Here is a 27,801-nt window from a genome sequence, read left to right on the forward strand (position 1 = left end):
AGACAGGGTAGAGAGGAAGATACAAATAATGGTTGATTCACATCTATGTGCTAGTTTGTTGGAGCTCAGCCTGCACTTCACAACACACAGGCAGATCATCAAGTCACCATGGATGGTAAGTCAATGGATTTTTATAACCATTTCTGTACATTTTAGATTTTAAATGAGCTGATATAATACATAGAATTTCATTCTTACAATAGTAATACATAATGCTGTCAATGTTCAAACTTCTAGCACAAAGTTTTATGGACTCTTATCCAAGTCTTTGATGGCTAAGAAAATATTCTACTAAGCTAGGGCAAACCAGTCTGGGATTAAACATAATATTTATGGATTTTTTTTTATAATTTTACAGTATTACATTCTTTAAGAAACAATAGAGTTTTGTGCAGAGTTAACTTGCTTCTTTGTAATTTTTCATATATTTAACACATTTTACTTTTTCACTATAAGAGGGAAGATAGGATGCATGATGAGGTCATTTTTAACCTTCTAACCAGGATTTTGTAGATTGTTATGTGGATTCACCAGGGCATCCTTCAATGGATTTATAGGCACAGCCTCTACAATTGATACCAGTCTGAAATTTATTTTATTTTAAAATAAAGTTCTGCTAATTGGTTATGGACTACAACCACAAGATCTCTGTGTTGGGACTGAATCTGAATATACTATATATTTCAAAGTAAGAGACCAATTAGTGTTAAGGTAAATGAGACATACCAATAAAAAAAAAGTAGAAACTCTTTGCAAAGGGATAAACAAATGAAAAGATTCATATACATACACATATATATATATATATATATATATATATATATATATATATCTATATCTTGCATATTATACCTATATATGGAGTCGGAAAGCAATTTTCCTCTAATATGAGGCAATTAGCTTCTGCCTCTTGGGGTTTTTACCTTCCTCTGGATCAACATGTTACGTTATAGGTTGAACTCGGTGGACTTATATCTACCTGCAGCCTTAGTAAGTACAAAACTATGAAACTACATTATACAATAATATTTACAAATTGTGGTTTTATGACCTTTTATTCGCACTAAGTATGGCATATATTGGAAAAAAAATAGAGGAAACATGCCCAAAAAAAGGTTTTGTACAGTTTGAGACTAATTAGCCTGCATAGTTTAGCATGAGAAAATCACTAAGCTAACAAAGTTTGCCAAACATAATTTTCCCATAACGTCCAACAAAAATTCCTATATTTCCATTCAAACTTAATTTCCTGTTTTCTGCCTATTAGACATGTTTTAACAATCTTAATTATACTAATAAGTCTTTTTTTAAGTTAAGTGAGCTTTGTAACAGGAGCTAAAGTTATGGCTTTGAATCAATCCAACAAGTGTAATATCTGCCCTGAGCTTGCATGTATTTCACCCCTACGTTCAGGAGTTATTGGCTTCCTAATGAGCTAAGTAGCTTTGAAAATCCCCAAAAATTATTATAGTTGTTGTATAGTCACTAGAACAGACAGACTTTTTAATGGAAGGATGAAAGAACAATGAGAAGAAACTTTCTCAGATTTCACAAATGTGAAAGGCATAATTGTAAAAATTATATAGACAACCATAAAATTGTCAAGTTAGAGAGTAAAAGGAGTCGGGTGGATTTTGAAGCAAGTGCAACAGTTTATAGAGTTAGTGCAGATCAGGAGAGTGCTGCAGTATTCTGTTTCGGTCTTAGTTTCTTCTTGGTTATTGCTACATCACTGAAGAAGTAGGTGATATTTATAGTTTGAAATGACCAAGAAATTTGGGGAAATAAGAAAATGTGATATTTTTGCTATCATTGATCCTCTAAAAATATTAATTTTGAATACAGTTACCTAGGTGTATTGTACTTTTTGTATTTTCTAAAATGTCTGAAGATCATGTCATTCAGAATTTTAGACAAGAGGTCCCGTAAAGATGTTCTGGATGAGTAGAAATTATTACAGAATCATCTTGAGGAGGATAACTCAAAGAATTGTACTAAATCGTAATTGTTTGTGATATTTTAGGAAAAAAGCCTTCAGGATTTTTACATAGCTGTATACTACATAACAATATGAATAGAAAAATGTATAATACAGGGTGGGCCATTTATATGGATACACCTAAATTAAATGGGAATGGTTGGTGATATCAACTTCCTGTTTGTGGCACATAAGTATATGGGAGGGGGAAAACTTTTACAGTTTGGTGGTGACCATGGTGGCCATTTTGAAGTCATCCATTTTGGATCCAACTTTATTTTTTTCAATGGGAAGAGGGTCATGTGACACATCCAACTTATTGAGAATTTCATAAGAAAAACAATGGTGTGCTTGGTTTTAACGTAACTTTATTCTTTCATGAGTTTTTTACAAGTATATGACCAGGAATATTCGGACCTGACACACTGATAGCAAAACCTCAGAAGAAATGCTAGCACAGGCTTCCAGTATCCATTGTTTCAGATGCTGCACATCTCGTATCTTGATGGGATGGTGTGGTATATGGGGTACAAAGATAGTGGGGCCATTCTTCATCAATGGAAACCTTAATGCCACTGGATATCTGAAATTGCTACATGATGATGTGTTGCCCTCTTTATGCACTGAAGATGGCACATTCCCTGAGCTTTTCCAACAAGATGGTGCACAACCACATTATGGGTGTCAGGTCCGAACATTCCTACATGAACAGTTTCCTGGAAAGTGGATTGGTCGTCATGGGCAAGTTGAATGGCCTCCAAGGTCTCCTAATCTGCCTCCCTTAGACTTTTATCTTTGGGGTCATCTGAAGGCAATTGTCTATGCTGTGAAGATACGAGATGTGCAGCATCTGAAACAACGCAACGGATACTGGAAGCTTGTGCTAGCATTTCTTCAGAGATTTTGCTATCAGTGTGTCAAGAGTGGGAGAAGAGGGTTGCATTGACAATCCAACACAATAGGCAGCACTTTGAACATATTTTATAGGTGGTCATACACTTGTAAAAAACTCATGAAAGAATAAAGTTACGTTAAAACCAAGCACACCATTGTTTTTCTTATGAAATTCTCAATAAGTTGAATGTGTCACATGACCCTCTTCCCATTGGAAAAAATAAAGTTGGATCCAAAATGGCTGACTTCAAAATGGCCACCATGGTCACCACCAAACTGGAAAAGTTTTCCCCCTCCCATATACTAATGTGCCACAAACAGGAAGTTGATATCACCAACCATTCCCATTTAATTTAGGTGTATCCATATAAATGGCCCACCCTGTATAGAGACTTCAGAATTTGGAATCAGATTAAATCTAAGGGTATCATTGCTCAGTAGATTAGATATGCCTTGTTGCCTCACACATCATCTAATTTTAGATCTTACAACAATCATAAAAAAGAACTGTTAAAATAATTTGGTAATAATAAAAGTAATTATAGGTCACAAGATTAAAAAATTTTGGGAGGCAACTCAGACCATGCAATTAAGTGACACAAATCAACACTATGTGGTGGAAAATTTATTAAGTAAAAGGGACATCTATGTAATTCAGAAGGTTACATTCTTCTCAGTTACACATAGTATTGCTGAAATACAAAAAGGGTGGTTGATTAGTCAGTTAAATGTAAGTGCACTCAATCTGTTGATGTACAATACCATGGAATTCATCCCTGAGGACTCCTAAAGGACAAATGACAATGGAAACTCATGAGGAAATGAATAGCGTCCATAAATCATCATCCAAGGTTTAAAGATTCACGTTAATGGTGACCACTGTGGCCATTGTTTTTACTAGAACTACACAAACCATATGAAATTCTATCAGGTGGCTTATTTTAATTCACATCAGTTTTTCTCTAAAGAATAAAAACTCATGTGTTTTGCAAAAATAATAATACTGATAATATGGAAGAAATCAATTTAAGTAACAAAGTTTCTTTAACTTGATTGTCCTAAACCGATGAGGATAAGTTCACATTAGCATATGAAAAAATCATCCAGTTTTCATCCAGAAAAAAAGGAAGATTTTTATTCTATATTTGAATCAATATGCCATCTGTATAATATCTGTATTGCATTTATTTTTATACATCATCAGAGAATAACATTTACAAGACCAAATACAGTTTCCTATATATACAATTGCAATGTATCCATAAAAATCAGATGTCAATCAGTTGATCCGTATGGGATCACATTCTTTTATGTACCCATAGAGTTGAGTAGGCAAGTCTCATTCGAAACACAGAAGATAATAATGCATGCTGCGATTTTTTTTTCCACGCAGACATTTGGTCCTTGGATAGAAATGTTCATCTGAACAGCCCAATAACATTGATCTTATTGCTGCCTGTGTGTTGTCAATTTTTTCCTTGGGTAGCACTTGGACTGAAAATAGTTTGTGTGAATGTAGCCTAAGACTTGCATTTTTTCATACTCCTCTTAAAGTTACACATTTAAATATCCTAAAAATTTTTTTTCGATCTCCTGTTACTCTGTAATTGCAGTGTGTGGTATTTTTGTGGTAAATATTTGCCACTGACCTAAATAGGTAAAAGCCACAATAAATAAATGGCACTTTTTTTGTGGCAAAAAAAACACAGCAGCCAGGTGTTTACTGAGAGTCAGTAGAGAAATATGTACCACAATTCATACATTGTTATTCCTGTTGCACTTTCACTTTAAAGGGGTTGTCCACTACTCGGACAACCCCTTCTCAATCACTATGTTCTCTCATGTAAAATAATAACACTTTAGACTCACTTCCGGTGCTTGCAACATTCCATTCCATAACAATGGTACGCGAGGCCTACAGTCAATAATCGGCAGCTTTACTCTCACTACCTTCGAACAAAACTGTGATCCAGAAGAAGTGAGAGTTGCTGCTGCTCTCTGACTTTCTCCAGGTGTCAGTTTTGTCCAAAGGAAGTGAGTGTAAAGAAGATGCTGATTGGCTGAAGGGATCACTTGAAATTTCACATGAGCCCAGGGAGACCTGGCACACACATCGATTAAACGGTGCCTACATTGGAGATGATTATAAGTCATCTTTATTTTATACAGGTAAATATAGTGATTGAGAACGGGTTGTCCAAATAGTGGACAACCCCTTTAATTGCTTTTTTTTAGTGTTGTCGTTTTTTTTAAACTTTAGCATGTGCTAATAATAGCATTTTTTCATGATGTTTTTTTTCCATAGACCTCTTTTTTATGAGCATAGTGTTTTTTGGTGTATTTTTTTACTATAGAAATTATGTGAATTTAACGAGATCTTGAACTCGTATGATATTTGAATTAAAGCTTTCTATAGAAACAGTTGTAGGAACATTTAAGGATATGCAAGAGAAAAAAGAGTAGCACTCACTGGTAAATGCAAAAAACACTCCTTTATTCTTGATCCATGGTAAAAACAGTTGGGCAGGGGAGCATGTGAAGCCCTGTTAGGACGACGGCCTTTTCGCGCTCCGGCGCTTCAACGGGTCCCGTAACACCGAAGCGCGAAATGGCCGTGTCCTAACAGCGTTTTTTATATTTACCGGTGACTGATACTCTTTTTTTTCTCTTGCAAGGGCTTTGTCATAGACTTTTTTTATCTGTAGCACCCGGTTAAAACGGGAGGAGGTGTGTAATAGAATCCCATGGATATGCTGCAAGGGCTATGAAGAGGTGCCAGTATTTTTCAGCTCTTAGACTAGACACATTTAAGAATTTGCATTGGAATTTGAAGAGGTAGCCTCTCTAGCGCTATTGTAATGGCTACTAATGCATAAGGCTGGGTTCACATATGGTATATCCATTGCACCAGACTCAGTTTTTTTTCAGCCTGATGAAATTTAGCCACATCACAAGTGTATTAGTTGCCATCAGGCTTTTGCCTCATTTATCCCCAGGCAGTGATCAAGGACTGGATCAAAACTTTACATGAAATGCTGTAATCGGGCTTCCAGACCGGTATCTGCACCAGTCTGATGTAACAAATGATGTACCAGATAGTTGGGAACAATTCCATTGAAAACAATGGGATCAGATCCTCTATCATTTTCTATCTGGCACTTATTATGATCAAGTGGTGGATATCTGTAGACTCGTCCTTACCATGAGGTAGCACAGCAAGAGATTAAATAAACCCTTTTCTCACTTGAAGCTGATCCCAGAAGTTAGATATCCTGTGATCAGAATATTTTTAAGATACCCTTCTAATTTAAATGGATTTCCAATGCCAGACATCCTGTATAAAATCAAGAAAACTGTGACTAAAGTAAAGTGGATGGTGGCAACCAACTTAGTTCTCAAATTTCTTATTGGGAAAATGTACAGACAGTGTATACTTAGTGATAAAGGTTTCCTAAAAGTATTAGTGTACAGCATGTCTGATCTGTCCGACATGTGCTCAGCCGCTCTGTGACTCCTCAGTCTTCAGGATGTCATTGCTGTGACATCAGCCAGATCTATCATTACACTGGGCACGCACATGCAATACAAAGTAAATTAACGCCTAAGCAATGATACAGCAGCATAAGCACAGGGCGACTGGCAGGAAGGGTTCATTTATGTCATTATGTACATTAACGTTTAGTAAGTGACTTATGAAGATACATGGACAATACAGCAGCATTCCTCACATCACAAAAGAGTTCAAAGCTACCTGTCATCTGCCTTAAAGATGAAAGACCGGTAAAAGCTTTGAGGCTTCGAGAACATCTTGTCTACTAGAGTGTTTCCAGCAATTATGTGTTTTCATTTAGGGTGGAAAATAGAATAATATAATATGCATGTAACAGATAAAAAAAAATGTTATTCATCAGCCAGAAGGATTAATAAGAATCTGCAGTAATAATACAAAGACTTAGAATATATCAGGCATTAAAACACCAAAGTGAAAATTAAGTTTTAACGTGGATGAATGGATCCCTCAAGCTTTAGATCAAAGTTTCATTGTGTCGCTCAGTTTTTCATTTAAATTTTATGAAGGCAATTGATCCCATTCATTAAAAGTTCAAGTAAAGATGAAGCTTGCTGAACAGCTTGCAATAGTTTGTCTCCCTCCCTTACAGACCTACTAAATATATATTATAGACTTGACAAGCTACATAAAGAACATATTGCAATCCTTTCAAAATCGGTGGGTCACTGTCCTTGAGAAGTATAACAGCCATCTTGCGGTGCCCCCTAAATATGCGCAGTAGTAGACTATAAGAAGGAGGTTGATGAGCATAAAAAGGCGTTCTGAACATTTGTCCCTTCTTGGCCCAAATAATTCTTATGACTGTCTTGAATAAATTAGGTAACTAATGTTGTATCATATTTTATCTAAGTAAAGTACAGTTTTAGGTTGTTTTATTTTTACTGGTCAAACTGGTGTCTATATAGGTATTGGAACGTATATAGGCCTGACCCCATTAGGTTGTACTACAAATATACCGCTGATGGTTGCATTTGAAGAGTAATGACGTTATTTCTTTTTACTTGATACAGAATCCAACAAGAAGTCTCATCACACTGATATGTATAACAGCTCCGAGCTGATCCTGAGGAGGGGACAATCTTGCAGAATAACATTGGAGTTTAACAAACCTCTCAGGGACTGGCAAAGTATAGTGTTCACTGTGCAAACAGGTAATCTATGATAACGATATCCCCTTACAACTCAGTAGTAAAGACCCATTTGCTCTGTATGATTATTGTAAATGTGTGTCCCTAGGATTGCTCGTTTATCGATAATCGTGCAATATAAACAGCCTGTCGTTCTCGGTAGCACATTGTCCAGTTTAAACAGCTGCCGAGAACAATGGTAACCTATGTGCAGGGAACGATTTATTACAGATTGATCAGTGCACATCTGAATCACGGTCAGATTGCGTAAACTGGCTGATAAACAATCACCGACGGGCAAGCATGCTTCATTATATAGCATAAACTAAGCTCTAAGCCTGAATTAGACTCTTGAGTTTGCATGGCTGAAAAGGTGAACAATGGGGAATCCTAACATAGTGATTCAAATAGTCTGCAAAATTAAATTTAAAATAAATGTCTAGTTGAGAGAACCCATTTTTCAATTTCTTATTGGGTCATCTATTATCACAAGGTGTAACAAATAGCTATGAATAGCAGGTCTACAGTTGGTAACGTTTGTGAGAAGCCCTGCACAAAAGGGCAGATCTGGATGTACATATAGTGGAGGTGAATATACTGTAGTAAGCTGGAGATAGGACGATACTGTTACAGAGGTCCTTGAAGCTGGATGCAATGGTATGGCAAGAGTGTTCGATCTAAGAATATTAAAAGTGGGTAAAGTTGAAACCCTTGAATATAAGTAAACTGTCTATAAAAGAGGTGCACAAGGTCTTGGCGTGCTTTCTATGGGGAATGTCTGGCTGTCACTATACCAGTAAAGGGGGCTTTGGATGACACTACTGTGTGGGGGTTGAGGGCCTGCATGTAGCTCGCACCCATCTCTGTCTGAATGTGGCTCTCCAGGTAAGAAGGGCTGGGGTCCACTGAGCTATACAATGCTTCAATTGCCCTTGTTGACAGTTCTTGCACAGTTTACAGCTAATTATTGGGGTCAGCACAGAGGAACCCTGAGGTTAATTTATTTTTCAGTGGTGGCAGGGGTTTGTTACAAAAAGGATCGTTCAAAGAGGACAAGCCTTTATGAGCTTAATGAAATGCCAAAACCTTAGTAGTTCAGAACATAGTGGTCCAATCCTGTCAACCTGTCATCTTCACTGTAGCATTAGGCAGATTTTAAGAACACTGATATAGTCTTAGAAAACTATATACAAGACAAATAGTTTTTAATTTTACCCTTTAATACTGGATTTCAGTTTTAAACACCTATGCACAAACGTCAGTCATTTTCTTATGGTGCTTTGTGCTCTATGTTTTTTACTTTACTATTATAAAATATTCTCTATAATTGTTGTGTCTTTTCATTTTGTGAAGGTCCTTCGAACTCCGGTTATCACAACACAAACGTAGAATTTGCCCTGTCGAGCTCATGGAGCAGTGGGATGTGGAGTGCAGTTCTGGAGTCCAGCCCTGGGAATTCCCTGCGTATCATCATGTCCAGTCCAGCAAATGCCGTCATCGGGAGATATGACCTCAGTGTCCAGATATCTGTGATGGGACAAACTTCCACATACTCACTTGGAAAATTTATTCTGCTTTTTAACCCATGGTGTCTAGGTAATACACTAATCTGGACAATAGCTTGCCTAAAGCATATAATACATAGAATACATGGATGCCTGTTAATGATTCGTCTTAGTAAATACCACATTGCTATACAATTTACAACTATTTACAGCTGGGTGACTTGGCTTGGAATAATGTTCTTTTACAGAAGAAACTAGAAGGTAACCTGGCAAAAGGTTTTAAGCCTGAAAACAGCCACCGATCTGTTGTCTTGCATGTTAATAGGTTGAAAGTAATGTCCATAATATAAATTGTGGCTAGTGTAGAAAACTTACTTTAGACCTGTAATGAATCATAGGGATGTCTGAAGCACCATGCTGGCCAGTCATCATCTTGGCTTAATCGATATCCCAAAAAGTCAGGTTTGTCATTGCAATCCACCACCAGGGGTATCCTCCCCATGCACAGTGAAGAGAGATGTTCTGGCCTTGGCTTTATCTTGTACTGTGCATGTGTTGGATGGTGCTGGAGGTGGATTGTAATGATGTATCTGTGCCAGATCTGTGGGTTATGAATCAAGCAAGGAGATGAACCAACCAGCGTGAGTCCCTGGATTGAAGCATTTCAATATGACATCATAAATTCCCAACTTCTTAGTTGAAACATTATGTGATGGTTCCCACTGAATGTTTATGTCTATAGAAAATTAAAAGTCATAATACATTCTTAGATGGAATATAGTGCTTTACTGTCCTAAAGCCTGAAATCCAGACAACAGTTATGTTAGTTACCACGAATGCTTGACCCACATAGTAAAATTGTTAAGAAGACTTCTGATCATCACAAATTACAGTCCATGATTGGCAAGCCTTCTGAACCTCAGTTGTTTGACTCCTGAAGACTGGGTTTCATGACATCGTCCTGTTTAACTGTGGAAAATTAAGGAGGTCTTAGCGCCTGGCCATAGCACATACCAGAAGAGGGTCCTATGTAGATCTTAATTTTTATATCTGTTAATTTTCTTTGCAGATGATGAAGTGTACTTGGCCAATGAAGAAGAGAGGAAAGAATATGTTCTAAATGACCACGGGGTCATTTTCATGGGGAATGACAAATTTATTTCATCCATTGGTTGGAACTATGGTCAGGTAAAAAAAAATATTATGGACATACATAGAGATACAGCTGGTACAAAATGTATAATCCCTAATGAACAATGATATTGCAAATGAATCAATGTACACTAAAAATGAGGTCTTTAATTGTAGGGAAAAATAAGAGCCTCTAATTATTGGGCTTTGAGTGTAACAGCAACTGAATATATACCAATCCCTAAATAAATCTGAGTAATATCTTACATCTTATTTTCCACAGTTTGAAAACAACATTCTTAACATTTGCTTAAACATCCTGGACAGAAGCCTTAATTGTCAGAAAGATGCAGCGGCAGACTATTCCCAGAGACACAGTCCTATCTACTTGGGAAGGGTTATCAGTGCAATGGTAAGTAATGGTCGTCACTTATACACAAGTAATGCCCATGGAGATGCAGCAGAACCGTTATGAGGAATTCCACATCTGGATGCCAAATTAATAAGAAATCATCTTGACATGCAAAAGAAAGCAGATATCACATTATCACATAGACGCACACTATGACTTCATCTGTTTGACTTATATACATATTGTTTAGTGCTGTGGTCGATTTATGTCAGCTGAAAGTATATGGAGGTCTCATCAAAACTATCCTTTCCATGCCTTACAGAGGTAGGAGCAAAAAATATTTGTACGCATGATCTATTGTGACAAAGAAAGTCAGACAATTGACATTGACTGACTTGGTTATGATGGGAATCATTAGCATATATGTATTTTTCCAGTTGTAACAAAATATCTGTGTGTCAATGTGCAGCCTAAAGGGCTATCAATATTGGTTAACGGTGTGCATATGAATTAAATATCTCCACTCCTGTTCAAGAATAACAGCATCCCATTAGGACTTTAATCTTATCTATTTATAACCATAAGTATAAAATATCACATTATCCTTAATCTATATAAATAAAAATGTAAGAAATGAATTATGGCACTCACTCTAGTTAAACTCGCGGCACTTTATTTGCAGAGGACAGATGATACTAATAGTCTTATGATTGGGACCGTTTTATGTCTGCCTTGTGCTAATTAAATGCAGTGAATTTGATTTGGGGCGAGGGCAGCAATTCATTTCTTGTAGATTTTTTTTCACTAATTATTGTATGGTGAGAGCCATCTGATATATATCGGTAAGTTCACATGTTCATGATTAGCTATTAGCTGCATATTTGCAGTGAGGAATTTATACCACAAATTTGCAGCAGTTCACTGTAAATTACAAGTGAATGGTGTCTATAAAACTTAATTCACATGTTGCAGAAAAAAATCTGCATTGTTTTCAAATCTGGAGAATGCTCATTCTTAGGCTATGATCACACCTGGATTTATTCTCTGATCCAAGAAAATTAGGTCAAGTTATAGAAATTACACTCTGATCAGTGTTTGATCAGAGTGAGATCATAGTGTTCTCTCAATTCTCTCGGATGACGTAAAAAAATTCTCCATCTTCTCCATTCTGTCAGTCCGTGAACATTGGACTGCACTCAGATGGCATCCAGGTGCGGTCTGAAAGTTTCTATGGACTCATTGACTTGCATGGCCGAGTGCGATCCAAATATCGAATCAAACTCGGGCATGCAGTGATTTTTTTCCTCGGACCGGCTCGGTCCCAGAAAAAAAATTGGACTGGTGCACGGCCTCATAGAATAATATTGATTCGAGTGCAATCTGATATTTTGTCGGTTCGCACTTGGACTCGCACATGATATTGTGCACGAGCACTCATGTGGATTTTTCCAACAGATTTCACCCTATACAATGCTTATTAATAATGTAGGGTCAAATCTGCAACCAAATTTACAATTAATATAATTCAGATTTAACTGTTATGGATTTGTGACTAAATCTACTGAGGAAGTTTTCCACAACATATGAGCATGGACTAAAAGGTTCTGCGTGAGACTGAGAAGCACTTATGGATTTGACCTTTTCTTCCATATGTGACCATATAAATAAAATAAGGATCACTCCCATATTTTCCAAAATAGTAATAAAGCAGCAAAGCAGTGGTAGAGAGGGGTGTGAAATCCTCTTGACTCAGTCTTGGTTTTGTTTCACTTTGTACCTTTTTAATTAAAAATATTACTGCACTGATAGTCTCTCTTCTTCTAATTGTCCTAGGTAAACAGTAATGATGACTTTGGTGTACTTGAAGGAAGATGGGAAAAAGATTTTTTAGAAGGTGTTGATCCAAACACTTGGAACGGAAGTGTCGAAATTCTTTGGAAATGGTACAATGACAATTTCAAGCCAGTGAAGTACGGCCAGTGCTGGGTTTTTGCAGCTGTCATGTGCACAGGTAGGTTATTATACTGTAGAGATTTGAAAAACATCATAGAGAATCTTACTTTCTCTACAATATTCTTTCTATCCTATGCATCATTCAGGCTACATAATTAAAATCAAATGACGGATATAATTTTGGACTGATGGAGAACAGCTTTCAAAAAATCTTACTATTTAATGTTATCATAAAGGTTAATAATACCCTTCTACGGTATAATTACCCTTTAATCTTTTTTTTTCAACGTTTCAGAGCATGATAATTTGGAATTATTATGTTGTATTTATAGAAAGCGTATAAAGCTGTCATGAACCAGTTCACTTAACAGATGATATTAGATCAAATGTTCTCAACTTTGACCAAGTACCTATATGCAGTGCTAGGTTGGGATGATATGCATACCTTTCTAAAGCCCTACTGAATAGCTTGAGCCAAATTCTATCAAATAATGGTATCAAACCACCTTGCCCTCTGTTCGAATGCTGTAGTTATTGCCTCTAATTGACATTACATGACCCACAGACAAGTTTATATCTATAAGGAGCAAGTCAGATCATGACTCAATCTCATGATGGATGTTAAAATTCAAAGAAAGACGATAAGGAAACTGCTGTGAAGTCAGGGTACTTAGATACATGGTGTAAGGTGGCAGCTGGACAGGTCCTGGACGGGAGGTATTTGTCACTGAGTTGTCAAGTCTCAGTGGTGAAGGACCTGGAAAAGCAGGTTTCAGTATGTATATTGCTAAGATGTGTTTTTTTAATGGGTCTGGATTTTGGGTCCAGATTTTAGGAACAGACATAGAGCTGGGAGGGACTGGCCGTTCCCATACCTTCAGTTCCAGGCCTTGGAATGGCCTATTTAAAGCAGTTCAGCTGCCTCATTCCGTGTCTGTGTCTGGGAGAAGAGGTAGAAATACTTCTGGGACTTGGGCCAATGTGTGTAGGTGAGAAGTCCTGTGAATATTGCTTAATCTTTGACTGTGGTTCAGAGCTGGACTTTATTCTGTTCAGGTGAGCCCTGCACTGACATACCTGCACCTACTGCATGGACTGTTTTATTTCTATTTATCTTGGTGCCAGAAAGGCTGTTTTGTTTGGAGTCCTGTGGAAGTTTGTCCTTTAATAAATCTTCCTCTTGCCCCAAGAGACTTTATGAACGCTATCAGCTGCCTGAAAGCAAGTGAATCCATACAAGGGATAGAGCAGCAACCTGACTCTTTGCCCCGGAGCAAGAAAGCTTGGCTATGGCTCAACCTTTCTCCTCTCTCTTACACACATAGACATTGTTTTTCTGCTCCATCTTCTGCAATTATATAATGCCTTGTTTTCATTCTAGTCCTCAGGTGCCTTGGCATTCCAACAAGAGTCATCACAAATTTTAACTCTGCTCATAACACAGATGGAAACATGGCAATTGATATGCACTATGACACAGAAGGAAAATTTCTAGAGATCTCCAATGATAGTATTTGGTATGTTTCCCGATACACACAAGACAGTACACAATACAAAGAAATTCCTACTTGTTCACTTTTAGTAGTCACTGTAAGTCACTGCAGCCAAATTGTTTGACTATTGTACCATGTTTGATTGATTGACCCCCAAAGCAATTCCTATGCAGTAGAGTGGACTACATTGATGCTGATTGAACTTTCTAATAGCAGTAGTGCCAGTGTCACATAGTACAGCCTACAAGGAACTGCCAACCATAGTAGTAGGAAAAGTATAGACCAAAGAAACATGGCTACAGGCATACTGTTGTCCATATTGACTCCTTGAACAAACAGATCTCTTGTAGATCACATATAAGAATGCCATGGTAAGAGAGAGATTAGAGAACTAGTAGTATCATCTTCATCTCTTTTCCTACATTGAATCTAGAAGAGGTCAGTACAGGAAAGTGGTCACTAGACAGTTACATAGTAAATGTATATAATACTAAGTGTATACATCGAATGCTCTGGCAGAGCAAATAATGTTATAAAGGAGTCCTGAATTTTGAGTATCTCCATCTTGAGTGGTCACATGAACCATGTGATGGGACAGTTTAGATGTCAGGACATTTGGAGAGACATGCTGCCAATTTTCTTTGAAAGCAAATCTTTGACAATGAAAGTAAGGAAATCTTCACGTTATTAGTGAACTTCTATCTGTACAAATAAATCTAAACACAAAATTAATCCTAAATGAATGCATGACTTTCATAATAACACAAAGCCTGAAAGTAAGGTAAACCCCAGGACAATAAGGAAGAAAGCAACCCAATAAATAATGCCAATAAATCTTTATTAAATATGAAATACAATAAAAAAGGTGTCTCATCTAAGGGACACAGATGTGGCCAGAAAAATAGAATACTCCTATATTAACAACTATGGATACTGCAAGTAAGGGAAACAAAGCATGTGGCCTGAATGGATATACATATATTTCCATCAAAAAGAGCGGAATAATTCACTTAATGTGATATCTAAGTACCTAACTGCAGTGTAATCATATCAGTGTTTGTAAGGGATAACTACCTTTTGACAAAGTAAAGTGTCTCTACATAAGAAAGATCTGGCTTTGTGTCCCTCCATCCCGAATTGCGTTTCGCCTAGCTTCTTCTGGGGTCGTCACATATTTGTTAATCTAGCAGTATTCAATTGTTCTGGCTACATCTGTGTCCATTAAATGAGGCAACTTTTTTTTTACAGATGTTTCATATTGTATTTCATATTTAATTAAGGCTTATTGACATTTATTGGGTAGCTTACTTCCTTATTGTCCTGAGGTTTACCTTACTTCCAGGCTTTGTGTTTTTTTTGTCTTATGTTTATTGTAGTGATATGGTATAGTTATATCCTATGAGAAGGACTTTGTGTTATTTATATGTTTTATGATATTCACAATGCAGGAATTTCCATGTCTGGAATGAGTCCTGGTTCATCAGGAGAGACCTTGGTATTTTCTATAGTGGATGGCAGGTACTTGATTCAACTCCTCAAGAACAAAGTCAAGGTAAAGAATTTATTGAAACTCATATAAATAACAAAAAAATATATTTTTTGTGGTAAGTCAATTATTTGCCAGTGATGCATTATCTTACCAATTCTCTAATCGTTAATAACTTCTCCTATTACAAAACCAGTGGGCTCCAATGGGTTTGTTAAATGCAACATTAAGAAAATTTATAAAAATATCATTCCTTAATGGTTTCCATTATTTTTTACATAAAAATAATTCAGTCTGTTGACCTATTCTTGCCATCAAAAACACTATAAACCAGATGGAAGCCAGACTGACCACATAATTCCATGAGGTCCATCTGGATTCATTGAGATCTGTTTGTGGCATTACTGTCATGGCACTTTTAGAAACGGAAGCCATGATCCTAATGAGAACAGAGCCTTACTTGAGACACTCAAGATGATAGAACCCATGTTATATATTGCCTGTTTTAGAATGAGAATGTGTACAAACATAGACAAAAATGTAAACCCACTAAGGATTTTTGCAAATAATAATTAATGGCCAATTGTATTGCTTTCTTTCAGAGATGTATCGCTGTGGACCCACCTCAGTGATTGCAGTAAAAGAAGGAGATTTGCACGTTGGTTTTGACACTCCCTTTGTGTTTGCTGAAGTGAATGCAGATCGTATTAACTGGGTCACACATAAAGATGGCAGCAAGGAAAGAGCCCACAGTGATACCAAGTACGTTGGTCAAAACATCAGCACCAAGGCCGTAGGTAGTGATGACCGTGTAGACGTAACACACAACTACAAATACCCAGAAGGTAAAAAATAGAAAGATTTTCATTTTTTTGACGAACATTTATTCAATATTTTGTATTTTGCTCAAAATTAGCTATCAGATTCTCCAATACATTAGTGATGTTCTATGAGGTTGTTATAATTGTTGAGAACGAAGACTAATAACTATTGGAATAGTTACAATCTTTTTCACTTTTTCATCAAATTAATTTGTTGTAGTATGCTCATGCAAATTTAACTAGAAAGCAGTATTATCAGCATGGTAGTTGAGTGGTTAACACTGTTACTTTGCAGCACTGGGGTCCTAGGTTCAAATCTCACCAAGGGGAATAGTTTGCATGGAGTTTGTATGTTCTCCCCGTGTTTGCATGGCTTTTATCCGGGTTCTCCAGTTTCATCTTACATTCCAAAGACCTAGGGAATTTAGATTGTGAGCCCCAGTAGGAAGAGTGATGATGATGTCTGTAAAGTGCTGCAGGATATGATGGGAGTATGTAAAATAAATATAGTCCATTAGAATCTTGAAGGGGTTGTCTGTGTATCCTTTTTTCCTTAAATAGTGTTCTTCATAATAAATGCAAGATTTCCTACATAAAATATGTAAAAATGTAGTATTGGATTTTTCTTAATGTGCATTGTATTCTATAGTTTTATTAGCTTCATCAATCATGGTCTTCCACTGCTACAATTGAAGCAGGGAAAGAACCTCTAATAATGACTCTTACAACTCCTATATTGATTAGCAATCAAGTTTCCTCTGCGTTAGACCTAAAATAGCCTATACATCTGCACTGTGTTCATTGATTAAAGGCTCTCCCTCTAATAGCCAGACTGGAGCACCAGTCAAAAATACTGGTAGAACCAGTTCAGTCATGTGTTACAGGGAAGGCTATTCATTTCAATAGTTAACATGTCAAACTGTGACTCACTGTATTTAATTTCTCTGTGAATTTCTGGAGATGGTCATTTAGGCAATCTGTTGATCAATTTAAAGAGGATCCATCCTTATGGAAAAATCCTCACCAAGAGGGGAAATGAAGAATATTAATAGTAATACTGCAATTTGTTTGCATCACAATTTTAATTCTAAAATATATTTTGCATGTTTATCAAAACAGGATCTCCTCAAGAGAGAGAAGTATTTGAAAAAGCCACCAGAAATATGCCATTTTATAGACATCCTTCAGAAAATGTCATGGCAAATCGCTCACCCATGAGCAACAGACCAAGGAATAATAATCCACTTGGACGTTATTCTTCCTCTACACCAAATTTATCAACTTCTGTAAATGGAAGACCTGGAGCCATAAATGAAAATGCAAGACCACTTTCACCTTCACCTTCCACAGGAAACCTTTCTCGTGTACCACATACACGAGCAGCAAGAAATCCCTTCCGTCCATCATCTCCTTCACCAAATCCTTCACGCGCATCAACACCATCATTTGAGGGTCCTGACATTGCTGGGAAATTTAGGCTCCTCAATCCTGTAGTGATTGGAGAAGACATCAACCTGATTTTAAATCTACAAAATATGACACCTTATCACAGACCAGTTAAGGTGAATCTAAGTGCTGCGTCTATTCTGTACACTGGTAGAAGGGTGAATGACATCTTCACAGATCAGAAGTCTCTTATTATCAGTCCAAACCAAGGTATGTAAAAATATAGCACTAGGGGTTTAACAATCCCTCCATGGTCTAAATGATGATGATTGTTCTCCTGTACAAATGTCCATCATCTTTTCAATTACACTGTTACAAACTTTAGTAAAGAAACTTAAGATTGATATAAGAAAATTGTTGGGAAGTGTCACCTGGAAGTTTTTATAGTTTGCATATGGCTAGTTGGTAGCAGCCACAACACGTATTATTTTCCATATCTCATTTTTAGGTTTATATGAAGATACAAAAGACTTGGTTTTCTTCGAGTGGTGAAAGGCAGAAGTGAGCCTTTTATAAAACATATTGTGATGGTATTGCTTTTCAAGAATATAGGATTTGATAACCCTCGGCCCCCACTCAGTTATAGTTGATGGAATAGAAGCATTCACAGATGACCGTTCAAGAACTTTACTATCAGGAAGGCAACAAGCTTGATGATTAGAGTCTTTCAGGAAGCAACATACTTGGTGGTTTCAGAATCTAACATCAATGGGTTGACACTATTCCTTGTACTTGTAAAACTTTGGTTGTATTTATGAAAGATTGCAGCAAATCAATTTCCTAAGCAGCATCTCCTTTACTTTGGCACAGTTTTAGTATCTATTACATTGTAAAGTGCCCTTGTCATAGCCCTGAGCACAGTCATCTCTCTTGGCAACAAAACCTTCCTAGTTAATGTGTGTCAGTCCTTCACACTCTCGCACCAATCTCTAACTGTCTGTGATGTGGTAATGCTCATCACCTGGTAGTCCTCTCATGCAGGTGGTCTGGTCTCTTCCACCTGGGACAGAAAATATTGGCATACAGGGACTTTTCATTCTCTTCTATGGCCTTCTCTAATCCTTTGTGCAGGACACTTTAATAGCGTGTGCTATAGCATTACATAGCTATATAATAAAGGCATATATGTATTGCATTGTAAGCAAGCATAAAGTTACTTAACTAGAATTGATCAAATCAATTCACTGTGAATCGAATTTGAGTCAAATTTCCTGAAGTTTGCAGGTCCCACTGAATTTCTATAATATACAATTCTATTTGCACAAATTGCTCAAAAAAAGCCAGCGCAACTTCCCACGTTGTATGGCATGTTGTATGGCATTAGTCAGGCAAGGACTGCGTGGGCTTTCCCAAAATAGCTAACAGTTGAAAAAGTATCTATCTTGTTCCCTGCTGCTGAACTCTTGTTGGTTTTGTGTTCTCTGAGACTGAACTCTTTCTCACTCTCTCTCTCATTCATTGCTGCTGATCTGTCTCCCCGATCTTGTGTTCTCTGCTGCACAACACTCTCTTGTTCCCTGCTGCTGAACTCTCTCTCTCCCTGGCCTCATGTTCCTTGCTGCTGAACTCTCTCTCTCCCTGGCCTTATGTTCCCTGCTGCTGAACTCTCTCTCTCCCTGGCCTCATGTTCCCTGCTGCTGAACTCTCTCTCTCCCTGGCCTTATGTTCCCTGCTGCTGAACTCTCTCTCTCCCTGGCCTCATGTTCCCTGCTGCTGAACTTTCTCTCTCCCTGGCCTCATATTCTCTACTGCTGAACTCTCCCTTGTCGCTTGTTCTCTGCTGCTGATCAGTGTCTCACTCCGGGTTTCATGTCAACTGCTGCTAAACACTCCCTCCCAGCTCAAATGTTACCTGCTGCTGAACACTCTCTTGCTCCTTGCCTAATGTTCCCTGCTTCAGGATACATGCCAAGGAATAGGTATCGATTACCCAGTGAAGGCCAATTATACCTAATGACTGCATTGAGCAAACACAGGGGTCACATCTCGATCTAGAGTTACATAACTACTGCCAATTGTTCTGAACCAGAAGTGTGTCTGTCTCTCGTATCTTACTCCCAAATTACTCAGGCCCGTTAAACACATAAAGAAGCATTATACACTATAAGGAATCAGCAGAGTATTAGCCAGAACATTTCAGGACAATTTAACTACCTGTGATAATTTTACCACAAATTACATTTTTGGAAAAATTTGCCAAACCTGCCAAATTCAAATTCCAGAAGATTTGATCAACCTCTAGCATTAACACAGTGCTGGAAGTTTGTATATTATCTGAAAATAATCATCATTTATTTGCAGAGCACAAGTCTTTACTTGTAAAAGGGTAACTGCCTTATTTTCAGCCCTCTTAAATAACATGAAAAATGCTAATATGAAAAGTGAACCCCTATTCTCTGATAGGACTAAAAACTCTAAAAATGTTGGCCAAACTCGCAGATATCAATGGTTTTGACCAGCAATCTAATGTGTATGGGTGCACTGGCCATCTGATGGTCACGAAAGATTTCGATCAAGCATGTTCAATTTTGGACTGTTGATTACATTGTTCTGCCAGAGAGATAAGCCATCAGCCAGTGGCTGTCTCATAAAGAACACAAAGCAGCTCCTGGCCGAACAAGCAGCCCTGTGTATGGCCAGCTTTATACTGTTAATACAGAGAGCAGAAACAATATTAATTCAATCAAGAGCAAACACACTATTGGTGCAACCCAGCAGCCATATAGGGGCACAAAAGATGAAGTCGGTGGAATTGTACATTATGATGAGCTATTGGACTGCAAAGGGTCCATATACTGTTCTGACACAGGAGCCCTCTTCACCCCTGAATTAAATCACATTGTCACTAATAGAAGGGGTATTGCTAAGTGGAGAATGCATAAGTGCACACCTGGTCTCCTGTGCCCGATGGGACACTAAGATCACTCCACCACATGAGAAGATGCCAATATTATAAGTGACAAATGTTAGCTAGTAGTGATGAATGGACTCGTGCAAATTCAGGTTCTGGGACCCAACCCAAACTTTTGTCCAAAGTTCAGTTCGGGTACCAGAACTGTACCCAAGCTTGAACCAGAACCTGTGCCCCATTTTAAACAATGGAGACACAAACTTTGGATCTGGAAAAAATCTTTCTCGCTCTGCAACAAACTTACCCCGAAACTCCAAACATTCCAAAAGACTACAGGGAGAAGTCCATGTTAGGCATTTAGTACAGGACACTAACTGTCCGGTACGAACCCCGAACTTTTAAGTTCAAGTTCGCTCATCTCTCGTAGCTAGTGTCCTGTTGCAGATTTTGATTTTGGGTCCAAGAGTTTTAAGTTACACTTCTGATTAACTGATTAACATAATTCACTGTTTTAATATTAATATTATATGTATATTCACAAATACATTTTATTTATATATTTGTTTTAATTTGTTTACATTTTTAATCGAAGACTACATTATAGCAGATTCAATCGTTTAATGTAAATCTGAACGTGACCACAAGGAGGTGCTGTTTTACTTTAAATTATAGTCTAGACTTTTTATATAGCCACAAACTGGAACTGCAAATATTACATATATTGTTTACATATATTAATTACAACAAAACGAGAGGAAGTAATATGTAAATCATATAAAAGTGAAGACCTAAAAAGTTACAGTGCCTAGACTTCAGATAATCTTTCTCAAATCTGAGTCTATCTCAAGTTTTAGTGTAAAGCCGAAATGTTGCACACGTGGTGGTGAATAAACCTGTTAAAGGACTATCTGGAGTTAGGATGCTGTTACTTTCTATGTTTTTGGATTTTGAAGGGATTGTTCCAACCCTTTGGTTACATGTACTTGGCTTATCTGTGATGAACGATTAGCGATTATTGGAGTCAACATGCCTTTCTGAATTAAATTGGAAAAGTGATTGCCTTTCTTCTTGGCAAACGTAAATGTAATGCCATTTAATGTATTTTCCAGATGCACACATCTCCTTGCAGATTCCCTACTCCCACTACCATAAATACATCAAGGATGGGAACATGATACAAGTGGTTGCTCTTTGTGAATTACCTTTTGGTGATAAAGTTTTGGTTACAAAGGATCTTGTCTTGGAGAATCCACCTATTACTATCAAGGTAAGGATAAGACTGTAAAGATTAAATATACGACTTTAAGACCAAGCCCAGGCATGTGAATAGCATACTGCTATAAGGTTGCTGGTTCCTGTTAGAATATATTTAAAGGGAACCTGTCACCTGATATATGCTATCCAAACCATGGGCAGCATGAATCAGAGCCTGGCTGCAGGATTACAGGCAGGTATATTTTTTTTCTGAAACGCTCCAGCCTTTCAGAGAACATACTGTAAAAATCTGCTGGGACCACAGTAATAGACGGGACTGGTCCGTCTAGCCCTTGAACGGCTTTTCCCAGCACCACTGCATCTGATTGTTCTCTTGCTCCATTGTTTAAGAGAAAAATATACCTGGCTGCAATAGTACAGCCAAGCTCTGATTTATTTTGCCCTTGGTTAGGGCAGTATGAATCAGGTGACAGGTTCCCTTTAAAACCATTCATGTCCATCTTCGGCTGGTGGTCATGCCATCTTAGCCAAGAAGATTTACTGAGTACAACAGGGAGGTTTCTGGTAGAGCCAGTTACAGCCACAAAGAAGATAGTGAGGAAGAGAAGGACATTTCCAGAGACATTTCTTGATATATTTTTCAGTTTTAATTGTAATATCAGAGAAAATAAGATTAAACAATGGAAGGAAATTAAAGGAAATATTTTATATATATATATTCTTTATTTTGGAATGTAATAACAGTATGAAATTCTAGAATATTTTATGCTTTGTACTATCTATGTAGAGTATCCCTGGGATTTTGCGCTTTTGCATTTTCGTTTTTGCTCGCCTTGTTCCCAGAGCCATAGCGTTTTTATTTTTTGGTCAATATGGCCATGTGAGGGCTTATTTTTTGCGGGACAAGTTGTACTTTTCAACGCCATTACTAGTTTTACCATATCATGTACGGGAAAAAATTCCAAGTGCGGTGAAATTGCAAAAAAAGTGCAATACCACAGTTGTTTTTTTTTTGTTTTTTTACCACGTTCACTGAATGCTAAAACTGACCTGCCATTCTTATTCTCCAGGTCATTACGAGTTCGTAGATACCAAACATGTATAGGTTCTTTTTTATTTAAGTGGTGAAAAAAAATTTCAAAGTTTGGTTAAAAAAAAAAAAAAAAAATAGCACCATTTTCTAAGACCTGTAGCGTCTCCATTTTTCGGGATCTGGGGCTGGGTGAGGGCTTATTTTTTGCGCATCGAGCTGAAGTTTTTATTGATAATATTTTGGGGTAGATCCGATGTTTTTATCGCCCGTTATTGCGTTTTATTGCAATTTTGCAGCGACCAAAAAATGTAATTCTGGTGTTTAGAATTTTTTTCTCGTTACGCCGTTTACCGATCAGATTAATTATTTTTTTATGTTGATAGATCGGGCAATTCTGAATGCGGTGATACCAAATATGTGTATGTGGGGTTTATTTATTATTATTTTATTTTGAATGGGGCAAAAGGGGGGTGATTTAAACTTTTATATTTTTTTATTTTTTTTATATTTTTAAAAACTTTTTTTTTTCACTTTTTGCATGCTTCTATAGTCTCCAAAGGAGACTAGAAGCAGCAACTGTCCGATTGCCTCTGCTACATACAGATGATCAGCAGATCACGTGTATGTAGCAGAAATGGTCCTGTGCTATGAGCGCCGACCACTAGGTGGCGCTCATAGCGACCCGCTCATGACCACCACTGGTGTCGGCTGCAGACCCAGGGTTGTCATGATCACCCAACGGTGACCCGCTGTCACGTGACGGGGTCGCCGATGGGCGGGGTAAGTGACGCTCTTCAGGCGCGGCGCTGTTAAATGCCGCTGTCAGAGATTGACAGCGGCATTTAACATGTTAACAACCGCGGGTGGATCACAATTCCACCCGCGGCTGTTGCGGGCACATGTCAGCTGTAATAATCAGCTGACATGTGCCCAGTTCAGTGCGGGCTCAGCGGCGGAGCCCTCACTGAACCAGGGGATTACAGCCTGTGCGTACTAGGCACAGGCTGTAAAGGGATTAAAGTGCAAATGGAAAAGAGTTATTCAGATGGACACCTTGGTAGGTCACATATAGTGAGCAGAAATATAAGAAAGTGTACAAAGAAGTTTATAACTGAGCAACAATAATAAACATAATCTCAAAGACAAACTCAAGATTACAGGAATTTGTGATAAAATATTAGACTTAAGGTGAGCAAAACTGGCAGCTTCAGTGGGACACAAGGACCATCTAATGTGCATGGAGGCCTCTCACACCTCACTTGACAGATGATGTCAAGAGAGATAAGGATCAGGCCTCCTGAATTTATAGAGCAGACTCTTTTGTTGACCCTGGAGATAGGTTGTTGTCAGACATGTCTGGCAGCCACTTTCTTTCTTCTCTATCACTACCAAGGACACATGGGCACTTTGAATAGCTGAACATTCATATGTAGGAAGAAGGCACAAAAGAAAGCTTTTGGTTGACAGCTTTATATATGGGCACTTTTTAGTATATGGTAGAGGTTGGCACTTCTGTAACGCAACTTTTATTGAGTAGAAAAGTCCAGCTGAGGGAATTAGAAATCTCATCAGATTTATATCATTATCACATAACTGATTTATTTTACTCTTGGATGTGTATTTGTGTACCTGGAGATTATGACTTGTATAATGCCTTTCTTTGTTATTCTTTTTACAGCCTCTTGGTAACGCAATGCTGCACAAGACTATGGCTCTGGAGATAAGGTTTACAAACCCGCTTAATATGACCATCAATGACTGTACCGTGGTGGTGGAGGGCAGTGGCCTTATTGACAGGCAGCTTACTACAATGTAAGTATAACCATGAAGCTACCCTCACATGAACATGACTCGGAGCTTAGAAACCTCTGCCAAACCAATTCTAGATCTAATAGAAGAGGGCTGATAATGTTACCAGTAATAACAATTATACAATATGATTAACACAAAAAATACAAAAGTATAGATATATACTGTAGCCCTGTTCTCCATTACTCAGATATGAGTTTACTCATTCCACTAGGAGAGCCTTGTGAAACATTGACTATACTGGTAGGACTGGTTAGTTGACACCCTAGGCGAAGATACAGAACTGCACCCATATCTAGAGATCAAAATATCACTTTAATTGTATCTCAATTACAACAAGTAACTCTTATAGTATTTGAATAGACATTGATATCGGAGATTTTCATAACTTAAACTGGACATAAAAAACATGGTTCCACTCATTATTTAATATTGGAAATTCAGTATACAAAAAAAGAACATTATAAAGACGTTCTTCTTAGCTCAGCGACTTTGGATTATTGATCTAATAGAAATGTTGCAGCATTTCAGAGTCAAAAATATATGGCTGAAATCATACATCCAGTGTCTGATACATGTTGCCCGTGATTCATGTCATTTGTTAAGTGCATTTTAAGTGGTCATGCAATGATCAAACCAAGATCATATTCTTAACCATTAATGGGTATGTATAAAAAAAATCAGTTCTGGTGGCTGATATGAAGCCCCTTAGAAGGTTGGCCCACATTTTAATAGATACAAGGAGCCATTAAATGGATGTGATCGCCAATGTTGCTACAATGTTAAGCAAAATGGAAATTATCTGATGTTTTATTGCTGTCAGTAAAGCCCTACACATACATTAGATCTTTCCTGAGTCCCTCATAGTCAGGAGTATTTGGCCAGGCGCTCCTGTGTTCCCTGTGAAAGAGGGGCTGAGAGACCCAAATAGCAGGGGCTTATCTTCCAAATAACAAAAGGATCGGCCACTGGAAATCCGATGTGTTTGATCCTCATCTGCCCAAGATCATCTGAAGAAGGAGAGTTGGGAGGCCTCCATTAAAAGTAGACTGTTAGGTGGTCCTGCCAATGTCAACAGGTCTCACTGACTTTAGTCTTCTGTCTCCTGAAAGAGCTCTAATTTTTATTGTTGCCATGGAGCGCCTGTTCCCAATGTGTGATGCTATTGAGTAGAGGTATCACTTATTTTTCAATGCACCATGGTGGTCACTGGTAACATTTTCTGTCATTCACAGGGTGCCCTATCTAAAACCAAAGGAGAAAATAAGATTCAAAGTGGAGCTAACACCCTACAGGACGGGCACAAGGCAACTTATAGTGAATTTCAAGTGTAAAGATTTTTCAATTAAAGGATACCAACTGCTGAATGTGGAACCCTGGTAACCGGCCGGCCGTATCTGCCATTCATATTACCCCTGGTATTTGTGTATTTAACCGTGTACAATTTTAGGGCTCTCTATTAAAGGGAATGTAATATTTTATAATAAAATACCTTTGCAGTTGCCCAGTATTGGTGACTTAATGTCCTTTCTAATTAATTATGATAATGTATAAATAAAAATCATTAAGTAACTAATCCCTTCAAGTAGGGATTAACTACTTATTTACCCACCGGAGTGTTAACTGACAGAAGTTATAAATTCGGCAGTACATTTACCTGTCACCACACAGTAACACTGTACATTGTATGTCATTAAGGGATGAGCATATGTATTCTTTATGCAGTGTACTAAGGATAGGCTATACTCAGCACAGCTGTAGTTACATAATCATAACCTAGTTTCCATATATATATAGAATGCTAAGTTTTCCTTGACTACATACACGAGGTGATAACACAAAGAATTAAAATATGTAGCATATAGTTATTGCTTAATATCCAATCAGTCAACAATCATGTGCCTATGGCCAGCTGTGCCGGGGTAGATACAGTGATTGCCAGGAGGGACCACTGGGGTATGTTGTGAAAGATCATGGGATGCTCATGCTGGGGCTTGTCTTGCTAATGGAACTAGCAGCAGGCAGGGGGGATTGTAAGAACTATTTTTGATATTTATTACATTTAAAAGACATTTAAGAAACTGCAGAATTTTCTAGAACAGTTTATATCATTTCCATTTATTACAATGTATTTTCGGCTTTGTTGTATGTGTGTTTTGATTCCTTTGAACCTGATGGCAGAATCATACCAGCATCTGAGCCAATGGTCTAATGTGTATGGAGGTGGCCTGAATGTGCCTTTACAGCACGAAGGATTGGACATGTTTCCAATATTTGTCATCTTTTCAGCAGATAGACAATACATGCTTCGGATTGGAATACCACTTTAATGCAGGGACTGAGGAGGCGCGCGGTAATTCTGAATCCTCGTGTCATTCAACATTTTCTCAAACCCAGAACAAGCAGAAGCACAGTGTATAAGTTTTGCTTGAGGTGTTCTTTTCAAAAAAACAACTTTAATAAAATAACAACATTTATCATTTTAAAAAGTCAATATCTGAATTTGTAGACATTTTATTTGCAATATTGCATTTTCTGATGTAAGCCACAGCAGCAATCTGTTGATTGCCTCAAGCCTTAGCTTCTCTCACTCTGAAGAGCCGATAGATTTTACTAGGTAAAGTTTCAATTGATGATACAGTCCCTCAGCAGTGGCCACTAGAGGCAGAAGGTTGTATTGCACGGCAAAGATGTTAGTAGCTCTCTGTTCTAAAGCCACGTTCACATGTTCAGTATTTTCCATCAGTATTTGTAAGCCACAACCAGGAGTGGGTGATAAATACAGAAGTGGTGACGTGTTTCTATTATACTTTTCCTCTGAGTGTTCCAATCCTGGTTTTGGCTTCCAAATACTGATGTAAAATACTGACCAAATACTGAACATGTGAACATGGCCTTAGAGAGGGGAATATAAACTATGGGATCCCCTCTTTAATGTGAGACAACCTCTTTAATATAATGTTCTTAATGTTGTGATAAACTCATGCTAATATTCTTTGAAGGATGGGAAAACATTATCTGAGCAGTGCTGTAAGGGAATGGCTTGTATGCCATCTGTAGCCTTTTGAGTGTACCCTCGCTGGACATATACTAAACATAGTTATATTGTACAATTTGGTTAATACAGTAAATATAT

General features: G+C 37.7%; 1 protein-coding gene across 1 annotated transcript; it reads left to right on the forward strand.

Moving 5' to 3' along the window:
* LOC141272799 (protein-glutamine gamma-glutamyltransferase E-like) lies at positions 1 to 27,801 on the forward strand. Its single transcript, XM_073683866.1, has 13 exons — positions 1 to 115; positions 7,454 to 7,594; positions 8,924 to 9,166; positions 10,145 to 10,263; positions 10,490 to 10,618; positions 12,392 to 12,569; positions 13,893 to 14,028; positions 15,453 to 15,556; positions 16,093 to 16,335; positions 17,431 to 17,967; positions 21,718 to 21,875; positions 24,535 to 24,668; positions 25,901 to 27,801. The coding sequence occupies exons 1-13, from the start codon at positions 109 to 111 to the stop codon at positions 26,046 to 26,048; spliced, it is 2,277 nt and encodes a 758-aa protein (XP_073539967.1). The 5' UTR covers positions 1 to 108; the 3' UTR covers positions 26,049 to 27,801.

The sequence above is a fragment of the Phyllobates terribilis genome, unplaced genomic scaffold (genome assembly GCF_046119375.1).
Source record: "Phyllobates terribilis strain yellow unplaced genomic scaffold, ASM4611937v1 Scaffold_5__5_contigs__length_657084704, whole genome shotgun sequence".
Lineage (NCBI taxonomy): Eukaryota > Metazoa > Chordata > Amphibia > Anura > Dendrobatidae > Phyllobates > Phyllobates terribilis.